This window comes from Protopterus annectens, chromosome 10.part0 (genome assembly GCF_019279795.1).
Source record: "Protopterus annectens isolate FY-2018-M chromosome 10.part0, PAN1.0, whole genome shotgun sequence".
In the NCBI taxonomy this organism is placed as follows: domain Eukaryota; kingdom Metazoa; phylum Chordata; order Ceratodontiformes; family Protopteridae; genus Protopterus; species Protopterus annectens.
The window spans coordinates 1163476392-1163495286 of record NC_056744.1 but is presented as its reverse complement, the minus strand read 5'-3'; the positions used below and the strand labels follow the sequence as shown (position 1 = coordinate 1163495286).

The following is an 18895-nucleotide window of genomic DNA, read 5'->3' as shown; positions in this document are numbered from 1 at the left end:
ATGAATTTCTATTCCTTGCTCCCACTGAATGCTGGAATTGATCTTCAGCTCTCTCTCTCATGATCCTGCATGGGGCTAAGCAGGTAATCACTGAATGAATATAAATGAACAAATAACTGAAAGAAAATGAGCTAGTCATTTACCTAATAAACATTCTTTACTAGCTACTGTAAATATATTCTACAAACTACAAAATGTATGTTTACATTCTTAATGCAGCACATTGAAGAAGGTGGAGGCAAGACTCCATTAAAATTTGATACTCTGAGCTATATAACTCTAAGTAAGTCAAGGTAAACCAATAAACCACGGTTTTACCTCATCACAGATGACCAGGCCTGCACTTCCCCTGTGAAGAACCTCTGCGTGAAGTCGGAAGGTCTCATATGAAATAATTAAGATAGGAGATGGCACTCTGAGTCCATGCTGACTCATAAACCCAGCTGGAAAGAAAAAGCATAAATGTGAACATCAGCTATCTTTAAAGAGGCTCACGGCTGGTGATTTAACATTTCAGGAAACCTCTTCCCTGCTCTTCATACATACTTAATGGCAATGGCATCATCTAAAGTGAGTAGAGAGTACCAAAACATTTAAAAGGGTCAGATCATCCATCCACAAGTGCAGGAACTTCCCAAAAAATGTTAAACATTGATAGGTGGACAGCAAACATAGAAAGCATCAAAGAGGGTTCTAGATACTAACGGTATTATTTCACAATATCAGTGGTGGTTAATTAAAACAACCTGAAGCAAGGCCAAAAACAATAAAAGAATTCCAAGAATGTATGGAAAAAAAAGTAATTTCCCGATGGGTAAGGATATGATAAGTTGTTGGCTAAACAGACTCTGCAGCGTTTTCCAACATGCAAGGAAATGGAAAGATTAGGTGGACCAAGTAGCACTCTTCTGTCAAAATGCTCTGTTTCTAGGCTCCCTTTCTAGAAAATACAACTTTCTGAAGGTCATAAACTATTATACATAGTCTTAATTTATTTATTTAGTTTTAAAAAGTATGATACATTGCTAATTTATTTAAAAAATATTATACACAGTCCTGAAGATGCAAATGATATCCATCAGCCATCACACTGCCTCATCAGGTTAGCACATTTAACTCCACTATATTACGTTAATTTTTAAACCCAGTCTACTCTCAACAATGAATTCAGTTAGCACATGCAATGGATAAAATTTCTCACACATACCAAAGAAGTTCACATACAAAGTAGTTAACTGCAGAAGACAAATACTTTTTTTTACCTAATTTCTTGTCTATTTCATCCTTGGAACCTCCATCAATAGCTAAGGGATGTATTCTACCTCCAAGCCATTTTCCAACTTCATTGTACCAGTTCTTCACCAAGCTAGAGGGAGCGACCACAATTACCTTCTCAAGTTCTGGCTTTGCATCTGGGCTCTGCCTCAACAGGGTCCACATCAATGTAATACACTGGAGGGTCTTTCCCAGACCCATTTCATCTGCCATTATGCAGCCAAAGCTTTCAGGGATCCGCCGGCCTGTTACACACTCCCACATAAACTTGACACCCTGAAAAAAGGATGGTATTAGAGTCAGAATTACAGAGAATAAAAACATGCAAAACATGGTACTAGTGTAAACGACATCTCTTCCAGTTTGCATTTCATACCATTCAGTTAATGATATGCACAGCAGTCCATGCAAAAGTAATGATCTCTACTACAGTTTTTTCAGTTTCTTTGGATATATTATAATGGGTAACCAAGAGGGCCCTCAATATGTGCTCAAACAATCAGGAGTCTTTGTAATGATTAATCTACAAAGGGTAATTCAGCTAAGCTATGGAAACCAAACAAAAATAATATAACTATAAAACGGCAATAATATTATATTCAATTAACTGAATCAACTATTGTCTTATGATACAAGTTTAAAGGTTAGAAAACAAAATGAAAAAAGCTTGAATATCATCTATATATATATATATATATATATATATATATATATATATATATATATATATATACACAGTGCGAAGCAAAACATTCTGCCTGCCCAATGGTCAGCAAGTTTTCTTGGCACTATTTAGCAAAGCAGAACATTTGGCGCCAAGATAACTTGCAAGTCCATTAATTCTTCAAAATTTGAAAACAGTAAAGTCTCCAATTATAAAAACTTCGGAAAACACTTTCCCACTTTCAAAACCTTCAAAACAGCTTAAAACTATAATGTGCTAAATATCACATTTTAAATACAATACTGTCAGGACAGCTACAACCCCAGTGGTCAGAATATCTCTATAAGGTTGCAGGCCTTTTAACTCCTTGACAACATGTAGTGAATTTTCTAGGCACCTGTAGCAGTGCCTGAACATTTGGTATTGAGTTAACATGCTAGTCTGGTATTTCTTTCTAAACTTTTTTTTTCTGGAAGTTTTTATTTCCATTGAAATCCGGCTTACTAATATTCAACTCTTACACAACCCCCCAAAACACTAAGCTCCTCCTCTTTACTCCTTAATCTCACTCCGCAGAAACAAACATTTTCAAGATCTATTCCATAAAAAACACAGAAAGAGAAGTACTTCTCCATACCAAATACTTGGGAGTTAAAATAAATAAACCTTAAGGCTGACCTCTACATCCAAAGTAGCATCAATAAAAAAAAAAAACAGAAACTTGGCAGGCATGCTATACAGGAACAAACATTTCCTGAATACTTCTACCAAAACTACTCTGGCCAAAACTTACCACTTACTCTGTCTATTTTATGGGACCCCAATCCTAACCAAGGTACAGTCTTACCTAAAAACAAAACTTCCTATAACAATCACCAAGTCTGCTACTAGTGCAACTTCCTTTACCTATCGCTTAAAGTGCTCCATTCCCTTAAAGGAGAACAGCGCCCACAGACTCAAAAAAAAACATGTTTCTTCATGGTTTGGTGTTTCTAACATTTTAACACCACTCTGGGATTATTTAGAGGTTTTTAGATATTTTTTATACGTAATTTCTGAGTCTGGCAACATGGGGTCTGGAATCTTGAAATAATTCTGATTGTTTAGTCTGCCTCCAAGTATCCCAGAATGCATTGTTTGTCTCAAAAAAAATTGCATCATGTCTGCCACTTTTTCTGTAAAGCTTTTGTCACTGCACTGATTTTACAGGCATTCACTGCTGTGTTGTAGTCACCTACTTTTGGTTAACATTTTATCCTTTTTCAATGACTACTTCAAACACAAGCAGTGCAAATGCCACAGAACAGAACTGAAAAGTGCATTTTATTGCTCTTTCTTCTTAGAAATGCTAACTTGAATTCCTTTGTGAAGCCTGAATTCTAGTTCTTCAAGGTATCACCCCTCCCCCTTCACACCTACCTTCCCTAGCTGTCAAAGAGCCAAGTGTAATTTGACCCATTATCAGCAAGTGATTGACAGCACACAGCAGGTGACCAGACTCATGTACTACTTTTCTGACAGCCTTTCCTTCCTTACTGTAGGAAACTTTTTTGTTGCACTCCACCTCCTGCCAAATTTAGATCCAAGTTCCATAGCACTGGGAATAATCACTGCTTTGCAAAGGCAATCCAAACTTTCCTGAAGTCCCTCACACAAATGCAGTCGACAGGATACACTTACAAAGAAAAGGAGTTCCACACAGCACATAGTTGGTTTTATTAGGTTAAAAGTGGGCTGGGCAAGGCAGCTCTGACATCACAATGTAGGAGGTTCACTGGCTCTTCTATAGAGCATGCAAATCAGGCAATGGTTACATCACTTTGTGAGAGGAAACGTCCCGGTAACTAGAGCAAGAGGTCTGGCAGATGTGACATCATCATTTAAGAGGTTTTTCAAATTGGTTTTCAAACTGAAAGTAAAACAGTACAGAAAGGTAGGAAACCTACAATGTAAAACGGTAGAGTGGATTACTTTTTAAAGCTGCAGTGATGATTTTCTGAGGCTACATCAAATAACGGACTTAAAGAGACAGCAGGTTGAGCAGTCTGCTCTATTATCCCATTGTTGTCCTTTAAATGGCTCAAACTTGTCCACCACTTCTACCTTAAACTTACAACTGCTAACAACAAGAAATAACAAACCTGCAGCCTGTCCAGCCCTCAGCTCCTAATTCAATATGTACTTCCCATAAAGATCTCTCAGGTATGAAGATAACTCCTCCTCACAGTACATAAACCTACCAAACCCTCTAGGTCAAAATCTATACTCCTTACTCATGCCAAAAGTTTGGAACTGTCTACCACTTATAATTAGAGGTATGTCTAACCTGCCCTCCTTCAAATGCTCAATAAAAGAATACTTATCCAAATATTGGATCTGCTCCTGCTCTAATCCAGGCTGAACTTTTGAGCATTTCTTTCTTCCCTCCCACACTTTCTTAATGATTCCACCCCCCTCCAACTCCTCCCCTCCTTCCACTGCCATTCTAATTCACCCTATGTATATTGATTATCTTTTCATATTTATTCTCAAGCCACCTCCTTTGTCTTCCTAATTCCACCTTTGGTATATTTTCCTTTAACACTTAAATTTATCCCTTAACTAAGATGCATTATATAGTTGACATAAAAACCTGTTAAAATGCCTGTTTTTTGTGGTATAAAAAATGAGCCCACAATAAATAATTTCAAAACGTTTCCCACCTTTAAAGTGACCTATAACGTGTACAATTCAATTGAAAAACAAAAAATGAGACAAAAATATAAAAAATAAAAAATGTACAATATGCTGGTTGCATAAGTGTACACACCCTTAAACTAATACTTTGTTGTGTGTGCAGACCCTTAAACTAATACTTTGTTGAAGCACCTTTTGATTTAATTATAACATTCAGTCTTCTTGGATACACACCTGTCATCAATTAAAGTGACTCTGATTAACCCCAAATAAAGTTCAGCTGTCCTATTAGGATTTTCCTGACATTTACTCAGTTGCCTGCTACAGCAAAAGCCACAGTTTGCAGAGAGCTTACAAAGTATCAAAGGGATGTCTCATTGTTGAAAGGTATCAGGCAAGAAAAGGGTACAAAAACATTTCCACAGCATTGGATATACCATGGAATACAGTGAAGGCAGTCAACAAAAAGTGGAGAAAATATGGTACAACAAGGACGTTGCAAAGAACTGGACGTCCCTCCAAAATTGATGAAAACACAAGATGAAAACTGGTCAGGGAGGCTGCCAAGAGACCTACAACAACAGTGAAGGAGCTGCAGGAATTTCAGGCAAGTACTTGTTGTGTACTACACGTGACAACAATCTTCTGTATTCTCCATATGTGTAGACTCCGGAGTAGGGTTACAAGACGGAAGCCTTTTCTTACACAGAAAAACATCCAGGCCTGGCTAAAATTTGCAAAACAGTACATCAAGTCTCCCAAAAGCATGTGGGAAAATGTGTTATGGTCTGATGACAACAAGGTTGTTTGGTGCAAAAATAACACTTCGCATCACCAAAAGAACACCATCCCCACAGTGAAGCATGGTGGTGGCAGTATCATGCTTTGAGGTTGCTTTTCTTCAGCTGGAACTTGGGCTTTAGGCAAGGTAGAAGGAATTATGAACAGTTCCAAATACCAGCCACTTTTGGTCCAAAACCTTCAGGCGTCTGATAGAAAGCTGAAGATGAAGAGGATTTTCACCTTTCAACACAACAATGACCCCAAGCATACATTGAAATCAACAAAAGAATGGCTTCACTAGAAGAAAATTAAAGTTTTGGAATGGCCCAGCCAGAGCCCAGACATAAATCCAATACAAAATCTGTGGGGTCACCTGAAGAAAGGTGTGCACAAGAGATGCCCTTGCAATCTGACAGATTTGGAGCTCTTTTGCAAGGAGGAGTGGGCAAATATTGCCAAGTGAAGATGTGCCATGCTGATAGATTCCTACCCAAGAAGACTGAATGTTGTAATTAAATCAAAAGGTGCTTCAACAAAGTATTAGTTTAAGGGTGTGCACACTTATGCAACCAGCTTATTGTTCATTTTTTTATTTTTTATATTTTCCCCTAACAGATTTGTTTGTTTTTAAACTGAATTGTACAGGTTATAGGTCACATTAAAGGTGGAAAAAGTTTTGAAATTATTTATTGTGGTCTCATTTTTTTATATCACAAAAACCTGGCATTTTAACAGGGGTGTGTACACTTTTTATATCCACTGTAAGTATGAAAATAGTTTACTTTTGATCACCATGCAAGGTCACGTCACATTTTGTTTCAATTCCTACATTTTCCAATTATGTAACTTGTTATATTATTAGTCTGATTTTAATTTTCTTTTATCTATGTTAAACTTTGAAGTTTATATGACATGTATTTTATTGTTGCTGTTGTGATTATGGAGCTTTACTCCCCAGTCTCCCATAAAATGGGCACAAAAGACCCAATATGACTTTCTCTGTATACAAATGTCAATAAAACAAAATAAATAATGAAATATACAATGCTAAACCTTAAGGAAAAAACTCTTATGTACCAATAAAAATATATTTTAAATACAATACTGTCAGGATACTACATAAACCTGTGGGCAGATTTTAGCATATACTGCACAGACGTGATCAATTTTTTAATTAAAAATAATGACTGGGGAAGCAGGGTGTGAATGCTGACAAAACTGTTAATAAAAATGAATGAAATTAATTTGTGGTACTGCTGGAAAAACACAATACTAAAATAATGATTGATAAATGTTTTTTTACTACGAAAGTCAGCAATGGAAGGAGCAGGATTATGGGTTAGGTGGGGCCCTGATAAGGCCATGGGGTGCCAAATGTTTTTGTAAGTAGAAGAAAGGACCCAAGTTATAATGAAACCATATAGTACTACACTATTTTAGTTTGTTGAAGAGGCTGAAAGTAAAGAAAATTGTGTGTGTGTGTGTGTGTGTGTGTGTGTGTGTGTGTGTGTGTGTGTGTGTGTGTGTGTGTGTGTGTAACAAACTATAATACATTACTGTGGCCAATTTTTTTAGTTTAACACACACAGTCAAATATTAGAGGTCTAACCAATCACAGAGTTTCAGCAAAACTGAAAGCATGTGAGAAGGAAATGAATCACAGGCCTAAAGCAGATGCCCTATGCTGACCATCTAAAAAAAACTCCAGCTATACTCTGTGGCATATCGTCTACTCAGAGGCAATCTCTGCTTAACATATAAGGCCATGTCAAACCCTGAGCTGTTGAACATGCTCCACTTAAAGCAATCCCAATCCCTCAGAGCCAAACTAAACCTTGTCATCACAATGAACAAAACATGCTGGACGGATAGGTTCCTGACCCAGAGACTCCCCATACTCTGGAATAGACTGCCCATACATGTCAAGCAGAGCGCCTCCTTGGCCCTCTTCAAAAGGAACCTTGATGATTGGATAGGAGATAGGAAATTCACCCCAGGGATCACGTCAGTCACCCTGCTACACAGGGGTCCAGGCAAGTAAATATTGTGGGAAGAAATATCCAGGGAATTGTTATGGCTAGGCTTGTATAGGCCCTACGGCCAACAGCCTAGTACCAACTTATGAACCTACAATATAAGACAACTATCATGGCAGCAAATGGAGGAAATCAGAAAAAAACTGAAAAATGAGATAAAAAGGAAATAGTGGAACAGGTTTACAGCTTTAAGTATCTGGGAGAGGTGATTGAGGGGAAGGGAAGCTTGGAAGAGGAGGTCAAAGGCAGAATCAGAGGGGATGCAGCCAACTGGTGCAGAGTGTTAGGGGTAGTGTGTAACAGAAGAATACCAAAGAAGTTGAAGTACAAGGCATACAAAACAGTGGTGTGACCAGTACGACTGTCGGGTACAGAAACCTGGGCAGTAGAGGTATAGTGGTTGAGGAAACTAGAAGTGATGGAGATGAAGTGCCTGAGATGGGTAGTAGGATGCACACTGCGAGACAGATGAAGAAATGAAGACATCAGAGTAGAAGCCAGAGTATCTCCCATTGCAGACAAAGTCAAAGAAAACAGGTGGTTTGGGAACATCTCCAGGAAAGCATAACACAATCTGGTGAAAACAATTTGGAAATGACAGGAAGAAGGCAAGAGGAAACAACAGTATCCAGCAAAAAGATGGATGGATTGTGTGACAGAAGACCTATGACAGTCAACCATGGCTATTGAGAAAGGTAGGAAAATAGCACTAAATTGAGTGAGATGACAGTTGACATGACATCCTGACCCCATATAGAAAAGGGGGTTGTTGTTGATGATGATTTTATTGTTATACAATCCCTTTCATCACCACCCACAAACCCTACTCTCAACCAGTTCTCAACATACTACCCTGTCTGAGAGGCAAAGTAAAGAAGCTTGTCTTATTTCTTTCAGAAAGAGAATCATCCAAATGGTTCAACCAAATTAGAGTGCATTTGGCTTCTACTCCAGCTTTTTTTTAGTGCCCCAAAAGATCAAGGATTTCAGGCCTGTACTGGATCTCAACAGGTAAACCGGTTCACCCAAAGGGGTCCTTTTATATAGTCATGATGCAATCAAGCCTTCATAGCCTGTCCAATGGAGACTGGATGTGCTCTTTTGAACCAATAGTATACTTGTCTCAACATAAGGATTACAAAGGAGTCCAAGAGATTTCTATATTTCTAGGTAGGGGCCCAGTAATTATCAGTTCTGCACACTGCCAGTTTGTCTTGTGCATGGCCATAGTAGCAATGAAGAAGAGGGTGCAGGTAGTAAAGATCTTGTCTTATTTAAATGACTGACTCCTCTTTGCTTACTCAACAGCAGACTCTGTTGGGGGAAGGGAGTATCTGCTACAGCTGTTCTAGTCCATGAGTATCAAAGTGAACACCGCAAAATCTTAGACAGAAACTTCACAAAGCCTTACATTCACTGGCTGCACCATGTACATGATGAGGCATGATGTGCTTTGTTCAAAGAAAACATTATATCAGTACAATAAGTAGTTTGCGGACTACTTCAGGAGAATGCAGTGATGGCCAAAGATTGTCTCAAGGCACTGGGACTGATGGTTTCAGCTATTTATGTGGTACCTCATGCATGGCTACACATAAGAGAACTGCAGTGGATGTTACTGGTGTGATAATGCCCATTAACTCAATTGAGGACATCAAGAGCATGTGGGCACTATCAATGGTGGTGGCTTTATACTCCAAATCTGTTTCTGGGTAGCCCTTTCCAAGTTGCAACATTTACAGTAGCTGTCACAACAGATGCATCAGCTTTAGATCAGGGGATATTACTAAAGGCAGGCAGTCCAAAGTGCATGGTCACAAAGTGAGGTCACTTGTTGGAAACTTTACAAAACTTCCTCCCAAGGTGTGATTGCTAGTCACAAAGATAGTACATCATTAGTGTCGTACAGGACCAAGCCAAGGGGACATAATCTTACCTTTTCCATAAAAGAGCCCTTGGCAATCAAACACTTTTTGTTAGTGAAAGATATCTCAGGAGAGGTCACTTCTTCAGTTGAAAGGCTTAGCTGGTACTTGCTGATGCTTCATGTAAGGTCCTTTAGTTTGGCACTGATGCAAAAATTCTTCCAGCACTAGGAGAAGCCTTGCCTCAACCTACTTGGCTTCCCAGCGCAGCAGCTTCTACTTCTTTATACTCCTTTAAGGAGCACAACCCAAGGATATACTCATTCAGACATAGTCTGTGGGATTACTATATTAATTCCTCCTTTTCACTTGGAAACACTGCAGATTTTTCAGGCCAAATTATGCCTACAACTATCTAAATTAATGTCTTCATCAATATGTATGTAGCATGCTTGCACAGAAGACTTCTCAACTATTTATTTATTTTTGTTAACTGGGGTAGTGCACTAATCAATACTTACAATAGTTACCAATTTCAGGCTCAGCCTGGGGGAAATACAGAACATCTCACAAACAAAACAATACAGAAATGTAAGCAGTAACAGAGTAGTTCAGACTACTTACATAGAAAAAACTGTATATATACATTCAAATGAACACGCACACAGCAATGTATAATCACAGTGTAATGTACTATATATATATATATATATATATATATATATATATATATATATATATATTTATATTTATACACACACACACACACTCGTTTCTAAAGTGGGTCATCCTTCAGTAAGTCTTGAAAGAAGAAGAGACTTGTAAAGGAGATAGGTTAGGCAATATGTCCTGTGTTAAAGTAGGAGCATTTGGCTTGGATAAAGAACTGCTTTTTGAGTTGCACTTTGAATTTGGACTAAGTGTTGATGGGAAGAGCTGGCCAAAGTGTACGTGCCTGGGAGGAGAAAGCATGTGCGGTGCTGCATAGTTTGGCCCAGGAGTAATGGAGTTGGTGTGCTTTAGGAGTACTGTTTCAGGTTGTATGACAAGTCTTTTTTTCATAAAGTCCAGCTGCAATGGGAGTAAATGTGTGCATCTGGAGTAGTTTGTAGATCTGGATTCCTAAAAGTAGGTAAGCTCTTTGTTTGTTGGGTAGCCATTTGGCTTTTTCTAGGGTGATGCAGTGATGTTCACAGAGAAGCAGGTTTGTTCTGAATTGGCAGATGCTGTTCAAGACAGTCTGGAGTGTAGCAATGTTATTTTTTTGAGGCAGAATCAAAAAATTGGAAGCCCATATTCAAGTTCAGAAAGGAGAACTCATTTGCCAATGGCTGCTCTGGCCAATTGGGATAGAGAAGGGGAGATCTTTTTGGCCTAGAAGAGAAGGGAATTTATTTGGTTCTCACTCTATGTGGAATGGAAGTTTAGTGAATGATCAAGCCATAATCCTAGGTATTTGAAGGTGGAGACTGCTTCGATGGAATGGTTGTGTAAGAGCCAGATGCTTGGTGAATTTTCTGTGGCGTTCCAAAAAGCATAGTTTTTGTTTTGATGGGGCTGAGTAGTAGTTTACGGTTTATGCTTCACTGATGCAGCTCATGTAAGTCTGACTGGAGTTGGCACTGACTGCTGGTATAAGAATGACCTGATCATTAAATGCCACAAGAACCGGAACTTAGACTGAGAACAAGAGCCACAAATTTTAGCATAAACAATTTATTTTCCACTTTCGTCATTAGACTTCATCAGAAAACAATACATTCAACAGTAAAACAAACTTTCAGTTTAAAATATCTATAAGCCAATAGAAAGTACTTCTTCATCCCACAATTAAGTGACATCACAAACTCAAATATTAAAGACACACTTCTGTTAAAAACTATTTCTTCAAGTAAGCCCTGCAATTCTTTAAAAACATCTGATGTTGACTACATCATTCAACCCTGGTGCTTTGTCAGAGTTTAACCTAATCTGCCAGAGTTTTTCTTTTTGTTCTCTGTCTTAAAATCCTCACCCCTTATATGAAGTGTTCCCTGTTCCAGAACTGAAAACAGGAACTTATTATAGTTAGGACACTTCAAAGTGTGTTTAAAAAACACATTTCTACCATCCTTCTTTTTTATGCTGTAGTAGTGCTCTTTAATCCTGGTCATCCTGATGTAAAATGCAGTACAATGAGAACATAACCCAATGTACACCACACATTTGGTTTTACAGTTAAAATAACCAGGCACTGGAATAGTGTGGCAAATGGGGCAAATTTACAAATGGTCCCTCTAATATGTACCTATAAATGGTACAACTTCCACATTTGTGCATGCCAAATGGTTTGTGTGTTTTTTTCACCCTCTCAAATAATAATTTTAAATTATAGCGATTTTTATACACAAAATGGGGGTGGGGGCCAGCTGTCGCAAAAAGGTCCTGATTACCCTCTAAAATTTTCCATTTGTCCTGTATAATGCCTCTTATCAATCCACTATCCAAAGTCATGTTCAAGTTACAAAATATTTCTTTGTTGGACTTATTCAAGACTTTGGAGCCACTATAAGGAACTTGTAACATGGGCAGGTAGAGTGACATCTGACTGTCCATTACATACTTAGCTGTACTTCTTAACTTGACTTCATGCTAACCTCTTTCCAAAAATAGTGAACAAATAAAATCATATTTCATTAATAAAATCAGTGTCTTCACTGGTCATTCGACTGGCCCTGATATACTGGTCCTTGGGTATGTTGTCTTTCAAAAATTGCGGCTGAAAACTTTTATAGTATAGGTAACTGTTAGTAAAAGTTTATTTACGGTGAATACTGCTTACAAATCTCTTCAGTACCTTAACCCATTCTAAAGTGACGTCCAAAAACTTAACCTTTAAACCCACATCACCTAAAGTAAATTTTAGAAACTCAAAACCAGAATTTAAACAATCTATAAACTCTTTCACCTGGTTGAGGTAACCTACTAAGATGAAAAACAAGTCATCGACAAATCTTTTAAAAAACAAAACATGATGTCTATCCATAATAGGCTCCACAAATGTGTGTTCTCACCATCCAATAACAATGCTTGCGAACATCATTAGAGAGGTTAGAAAATCTCCCAGAATATTGTCTTACATATTCTACTCCAGTTTCATGTGGAATACATGTAAAAAGTGATACCACATCAATGGTGAACAAAATATGTTTTTGTGGGTCAAATGAGAAAGTGTCATTAAATTTCTTGAACTGTTCTAAAAAAATCCCAAGAGTCCTGTAAAAAAAACTCATTTTACTGACTAAGGGGTTTAAAAAAGAATCAACCATAAGGGAAATTCCTTCTGTGATGTAATTAGGTGCTGAAACAATGGGCCTGAATGGAGGGTGGTCAAGGTCTTTATGGACCTTTGTTATTCCAAACAAAACCCCTAACTTGGGATTCTCAATATTACAAAAATCATAACTTTGTCTAAATTACCACTCATTAAACTGTCAAACAAAAAAGAATAAATTCTGCGATAACATGTTAATTCATCACTTGTATTGGCTGCCTGGTATTCTAAGGTATTACTCAACATGGCTTCAATACTATGAATATACTTGTCTTGATCCATCAGAACCAAAGCACCACCTTTGTCACTTTTCATAATTCTAACCATACTGTTGGACTTTAATTCATTCAGAGTAGATTTTTCACTCATAGTTAAGTTGTAATATTTATACCTTGTTTTATTATTGTCTTAACAAACTTTTAATTGTTTTTCACAAGTATTCTCAAACATTTTTAAAGCGTGTACCAATGGTGGGTTAAAACAGGATGGTTTAACATATTTACTTTCATTATTTTCAACATCTTTTAACATGTAATTTAAGTTCAACAGTCTTGTGTATTTTTTCAATTCTAGAACAGTGCTGGAAATGTCAGCTCTACTTGTTGGAACAAAATTTAAACCCAAATGTAACACTTTATAATGCTCAGAAGTGAGGTCAAATTTCAACAAGTTTATAACATTGTATTTGTACATCTTACAGTCTGCTAATTGTCTGTGGATGAATCCGAAGGAATCCTTTCCTTTTTTCTGGTCATTCTGGTCCTTGGAGCCTTCCCTTCCTTTTCTGAACTTAAAAAAATTTTGGGCCTTGTGCTTGGGTGAATTTTCTGTGGAGTTCCAAAAAGCATAGTGGGGTTGAGTCATAGTTTACGGTTTATGCTTCACTGATGCAGCTCATGTAAGCTGGAATTGGCACTGACTGCTGGTATAAGAATGATCTGATCATTAAATGACCATGTCATCAGCACAGAGGACAAGTGGGAGATAGGGGAGGTCACAGGGAAATTTGTTAATGAATCGGAGAAGAAGAGGAGGTAAAGAAAGGATCCTTGTGGTACACCTTTGGTAATAGATACTGATTTTGACTGGGAAGATCCTAGTTTAATTCACAAGTGTCCATCAGTGAGGAAGTTTTTAAAACAAGGAGTGGCATCTAGACCGATACCAATTTCAGTTAGTTTGCTTTGGAGAAGATCGTGGTCACTGAGGTCAAATGACTTTGTCAGGTCTATAAATAGAGCACTTGTAAGGAGACCACTATCAGAGTTTTGCAGGATCTCTTCAGCTATGGACCAATGTGTTTGTCCAGAATTGGGAGGATGGATAGTGGAAGTAAGAAAGTGGCATCTTTTGGGTTGGTTTGCCTTGGGAGGGTTTACTTAGATCAGTTTTCCAAATCTGTGGAATGATGTTTGGTGTGAGACACAGATGACACATGTGGGTGAAGCATAACTCTACAGTGATATATGAACCAGGGGTTTATGTTGTCAGATCTTGGAGGTGTTAGTGGAAATATTTTCAAGCAGAATAGACATACACACTTGTTTAGCACGTATGTATTTGAAGTAGAAGAGAGTGATGACTAGTGGCAGTGTAGGCAATGTATGTTGTGGGAGGTGTGGAGTTTATTGATGGGAGATTGCTAAATTCATTAAGGAAATCTTCAGGAGAAAGTTTTGTTGCATGACATTGGATGGTGTTTGTAGACAGGGAATCATGAGATTTTCTTCCTGTAAGAAGGTTAACCTCTTTCTAAAAGTGTTTGGGATAATGTAACAGGGTAATTGCTTTCTTTGTTTGGGGATTTCTTTTGTGCCTTCTGATAGACTTCTCAGCTAGATTACTCAATACTAAAATGGAGGTGCAGTTGTCAGTTGTGGGGGTTGTTTCCATTTTTGCCATGCTTCATTCCTTAGTGTTACAAGATTTTTGAATTCAGTGGATAGCCATTCAGTTTGGGTGGGTTTATAATGCCTGTCGATACAAGGAAAGAATTTGTCTTGAAGCTGGAGTAGACAGATGGTTAGGTTTACAGCTGCTGTATTAGGGTCATGTAAGGAGAGTATATGGTTCCAGTTGTGGGCTGTGAGAAAGTTTCAGAGTTTGCCAATATTAGTGCTACTCTGGTTTCTGAAGGCTTTTTAATATTGGCGGCAGTTTTAATGGATGGTTGACAACTGTAAAGGTGATTGGGCAGTGGTTGCTTAGTGATGGTGGCAGAATGTTTATGTTGGAGGAGTTTGGTATATTTATAATAATCAGGTTAATTATGGAGTGTTTGGAGAACCTCATTTTAGGTCTTATTGGTTCTTTTATGAGTAGAAGGAGACCTACATCTGCTAGGAAAGTACCTATGTCAGATAAAAGAGGGCCAAGATAATTAAGACTGAAGTCACCAAGAATGATTATGTTATTGTTTTTGGTAGAGTTTCCAAGTATGTCAGTGATGAGCGATTTGAATTTATTTAGGGAAGAACAGGGTGATTGCAGAGATCAGCAGTGATTTGCCTTTATGAGTTGGAAATTTGGGGAAAATCAAGTTATGACAGATTCTGAGGAAAAGTTTCCTTGGGCAATAACTTTTGGGTGTAGGTTATTTTTGTACATAATTAGTGAGCCTCCACCAGATCATTTACCTGGTCTGGCACCAGTGGCATACCTTTAGGAGGTAAGAAAGTGTTGGAAGTTGGGGGAGTCTTTTTGACCCAGGATGCTGTGAGTGCTAGAATGTCTGTGTTGTGCTGGTCTACTTTATTTCTGATGCTATGTGCATTGCGGAAGGTACAGGCTAGAGTATTTATTTTATTTTATTTTATTTTACATTTGTTAACCGGGGGTGTCTGACTGAGCCGAAAAGGCCCTTTTTCAGCAGAGGCCCGGGGAGAAAAGCTCCACAAAGAAAAATTACAAGACACATTTAGTTATTCAGACATAATCAGTATACACACAAATTACAAGAGACATGTTTTTACAGTGGTATGCGGCACAAAAAGTTACAGTGGAGAGAACAATCAAAAAAGATATTAATTTTAAAAATAAAGGTAAGTAATAGATTTGTGGTGTACAGCTGAACTTTGGAATGTAGGTAGAATACATACATAGTACACAGGTACAGTACATACATTGTAGATTAGCCAGTGTTTGTGAGTAAGATTGAAAAACTATTATCAATTGCTCTAGATTTAGTATGCATATGTTATCCGCTTTCACTAGCCTGGGGAGCAATCATGGCACTGCCAACTTTGCTTGAGATGTTGCCTGATGAGGTCTTTAAAGGAGGCTTTGGATGATGTGTTTTGAATGCTAGTAGGGACAGAGTTCCATTTTTTAGCCACCGAACTACTATATAGTGCATCTTCAAAGCTATTGTAGCTGTTGGTGACTTCTAGTAGTAGTTTGCTTGATGATCTAAGAGGCCTTTTGGCTGAGTGATGTTGTACTAGGTTTTGAGGGCAGGACACTTATTGGGAGGTAATAGATAGAATGACAGAGGCAGAGCTGATTGTAGGTTAGGAGGTTGGGCAGTTCAAGCCAGTGGAGCGGTCTCAAAGCAGTACAGTGATGAGTTCTATATGAGCAATTTGCAGCAAAGCGGGCAATTCTGTTATAGCAAGCTTCCATTTTGCTTAGTTCAGTTTTGTTGAGATTAGTCAGAATGGGAGATGCATAGAGTAGGGTGGATAGAAGTTGGGAGCGAGCAATGGCTGATCTTGTGTTGTTGGTAAGAAATGGTTTGATACGGTAGAGTGACCCCAGTTTGGCATGTACTTTTTAATAGTTAAGTTCAGATGACTATCAAATTTTAGGTGGGAGTCTATGGTTATTCCCAATAGCTTAGCCTGTGCCACTGGAGCAATTGGAGTAGCATTTGTGGAGTAGATAGTGAATTGACTGTTAGTGTTTTTGTTAGAACTGGTTATAACCATAAGCTGAGTTTTCTTTGGATTGAGGATAAGTTGGGCTTTGGTAAGGTAGTTTTCAACGTCAGAGAATGCTAGTTGAGTTGTTTGCAGGAGGGTGGGAATGTTTTGTGCAGCACAGATTAAGGTAGTGTCATCTGCATACTGAATTATAGATGCATGCTGTGTGGAGGTCATTTGTGAAGACTGTGAATAGTAGTGGTCCTAAGATAGAACCCTGTGGGACTCCTATAGTTATGGGCAGCTGAGGAGAGAGAATTTTCCCATTTCACAGCTTGGTACCTGTCAGTTAAGTAGCTTTGGAACCAGGTAAGAGTGGAATTAGATAGATGATATTGGTTTAGTTTGTTTAGCAGGATTTGGTGCGAGACTGTGTCAAATGCTTTGGACATATCCAAAAAGAGAGTTGACACTTGCAGGCCTTCATTTTTGAGACGGTTTACTGTGTCTGTGAAGCAGAGGAGAGCTGTAGTGGTACTATGGGCAGGTCTGAAACCATGCTGAGTAGGTGACAGGATGTTGCAGTCTAGGAGATAGTTTAGCATCTGGGTATGGATGCATTTTTCTAGGATTTTGGCCAGGGGGGAGAGTAAAGCAATGGGTCTGTAGTTATTAAGTTCAGTGGAGGTCCCGCCTTTATGTATGGGTGTAACATAGGATATTTTCTAGAGTTTGGGCACATAGTTTTCAACAATTGATCTGTTTATGAGAGTGGAGACTGGGATAGCAATAGCATCTGCTGTAAGTTTCAAGAAATAGCTGGGGAGTAGGTCGGCTGCTGTTGATGAGGGTTTTTAGTTTGGAGAGCATGCTTTTGATTGAAGTGGTGGAAACTGTTTTGAGGGTAAAGCTTGTATTAGTGTTATTTGTGTTGGGGGATAGTGAGGAAGGAACTCTCCTGTGATACTAAGGATAGAATTGAGTTCACAAAGTGGGAGTTGAATTGTGTTTCGATGGGAACTTTAGTGTCAGGGGTGGTTGGTTTGGGGTAGCCTTTTGGGTGGATTTTAGTAGCTGGTTTACATTTTGCCAAAATTTTTGTGGGTTGTGTTGGTATTTAGTTTGTAATGTTGTGTAGTAGGATTTTTGTCCAGCCGAATGCATTTTTTGCAGTTGCGCAGTTCTTGGTACTTAGTTAGGCTTTGTGTTTCTTTGTTTTTGATAGTAACGCCAGGCAGTGTCTCTGGACTTGAGGATTTGTTTGGTTTCTTTACTGAGCCATGGGTTTGTAGAGGTTCTAACCTTGATTTTGCGCAATGGAGCAACAGTGTCTAGGTGTTGTAGAAATGTTTTGTTGAAATATGCTACAGCCTGGTCAAGTGGGAGGGTTTTTAGGGGGGTCCAGTCACAGTTACACAGTAAAGTGTGGAGGACCTCAGGAGAGAATTGTTTTGTGTTTCTAGTGGATATATAGTTAGTGGTTTTGCATATGCTTGTTCTACTACGTATAAAGTATATTATGTTGTGGTCACTTAAGGTGTCTGGGAGACTGCCTGTGTGAGGGTACAATGAGGGGTTGATAGTTAGGACCCAGTCAAGGATGGATTCCCTTTTAGATTTTTTATCACACCTAGTTGGAATTTGGACTAGCTGCTGGTAGCCATGGAGATTTATTAGATTACTTGGTGGTTCTGATATACAGGTGAACCAATCTAGGTTGAAGTCCCCCAGAATAAGGGTTTCTTGTGAGTATGTGGAAGAACACCAGGATAAGAAGTCTTCAAGGCTAGCAGGTGTATTACCAGGTGGAATATAGATCTCAATTATGGTGATGACCTTTTTAGGGTGAAGTTGAAGTTGTGAGATAAGTATGTCCCAATTATTGGGGGAGGGGTAGGAGTTTGGTAATTGACGGACAGTTAAGTTGGACTTGTAGAGTAAGGCAGTTCCACCCCCTTTACGAAGTGGTCTGTCTTGTCTAATGATACTGTAGCCAGTAGGGAGAACTTCTGAGTTAGCTATGTTTTTATTTAGCCAGGTTTCTGTTAAAGCAACTATGTCTGGGGAGTAGTGTGCTATTGTGGCCTGGAGTTCAGGTATTTTATTTTTTATACTTCTAATATTAATATTTAGCATTAAAAGATGGTTGGTTTTGCTGCTGTTGTTGATTTGCCCAGGGATGAAGAAAGTGGGGGTGTTATGTTCTGACATTTGTGTTTGAGCAGTTTGTGTTGGACAGGATGGATTTGGGCCTGGGTTGGGGTGGATATCCCCACTTATGGTGAGCCTGGAGTTAAAATGGTTATACAGATGTTGGAGTTTGGTGAGGAGTGTGAGAAAGTATTGTGTTTTTGGAGTAGGAATGAGAGCATATGTGTTTAGTTCTGAATTGGTCCGTTATGCAGTTCTTGAATAAGTGTGGG

The 18895-nt window shown here is 38.5% G+C and overlaps 1 protein-coding gene across 1 annotated transcript in view; it reads right to left on the bottom strand.

Moving 5' to 3' along the window:
* The window catches only part of RAD54L (RAD54 like), a 652988-nt gene that overhangs the window by 480962 nt on the left and 153131 nt on the right, over nt 1-18895 (bottom strand). Inside the window, exons 7-8 of the mRNA XM_044085902.1 lie at nt 1263-1551; nt 319-443 (exon numbers count right to left, since the gene is read on the bottom strand). Of these exons, the coding sequence (XP_043941837.1) occupies nt 319-443; nt 1263-1551 (414 nt within the window). The remainder of the gene's footprint in view (nt 1-318; nt 444-1262; nt 1552-18895) is intronic.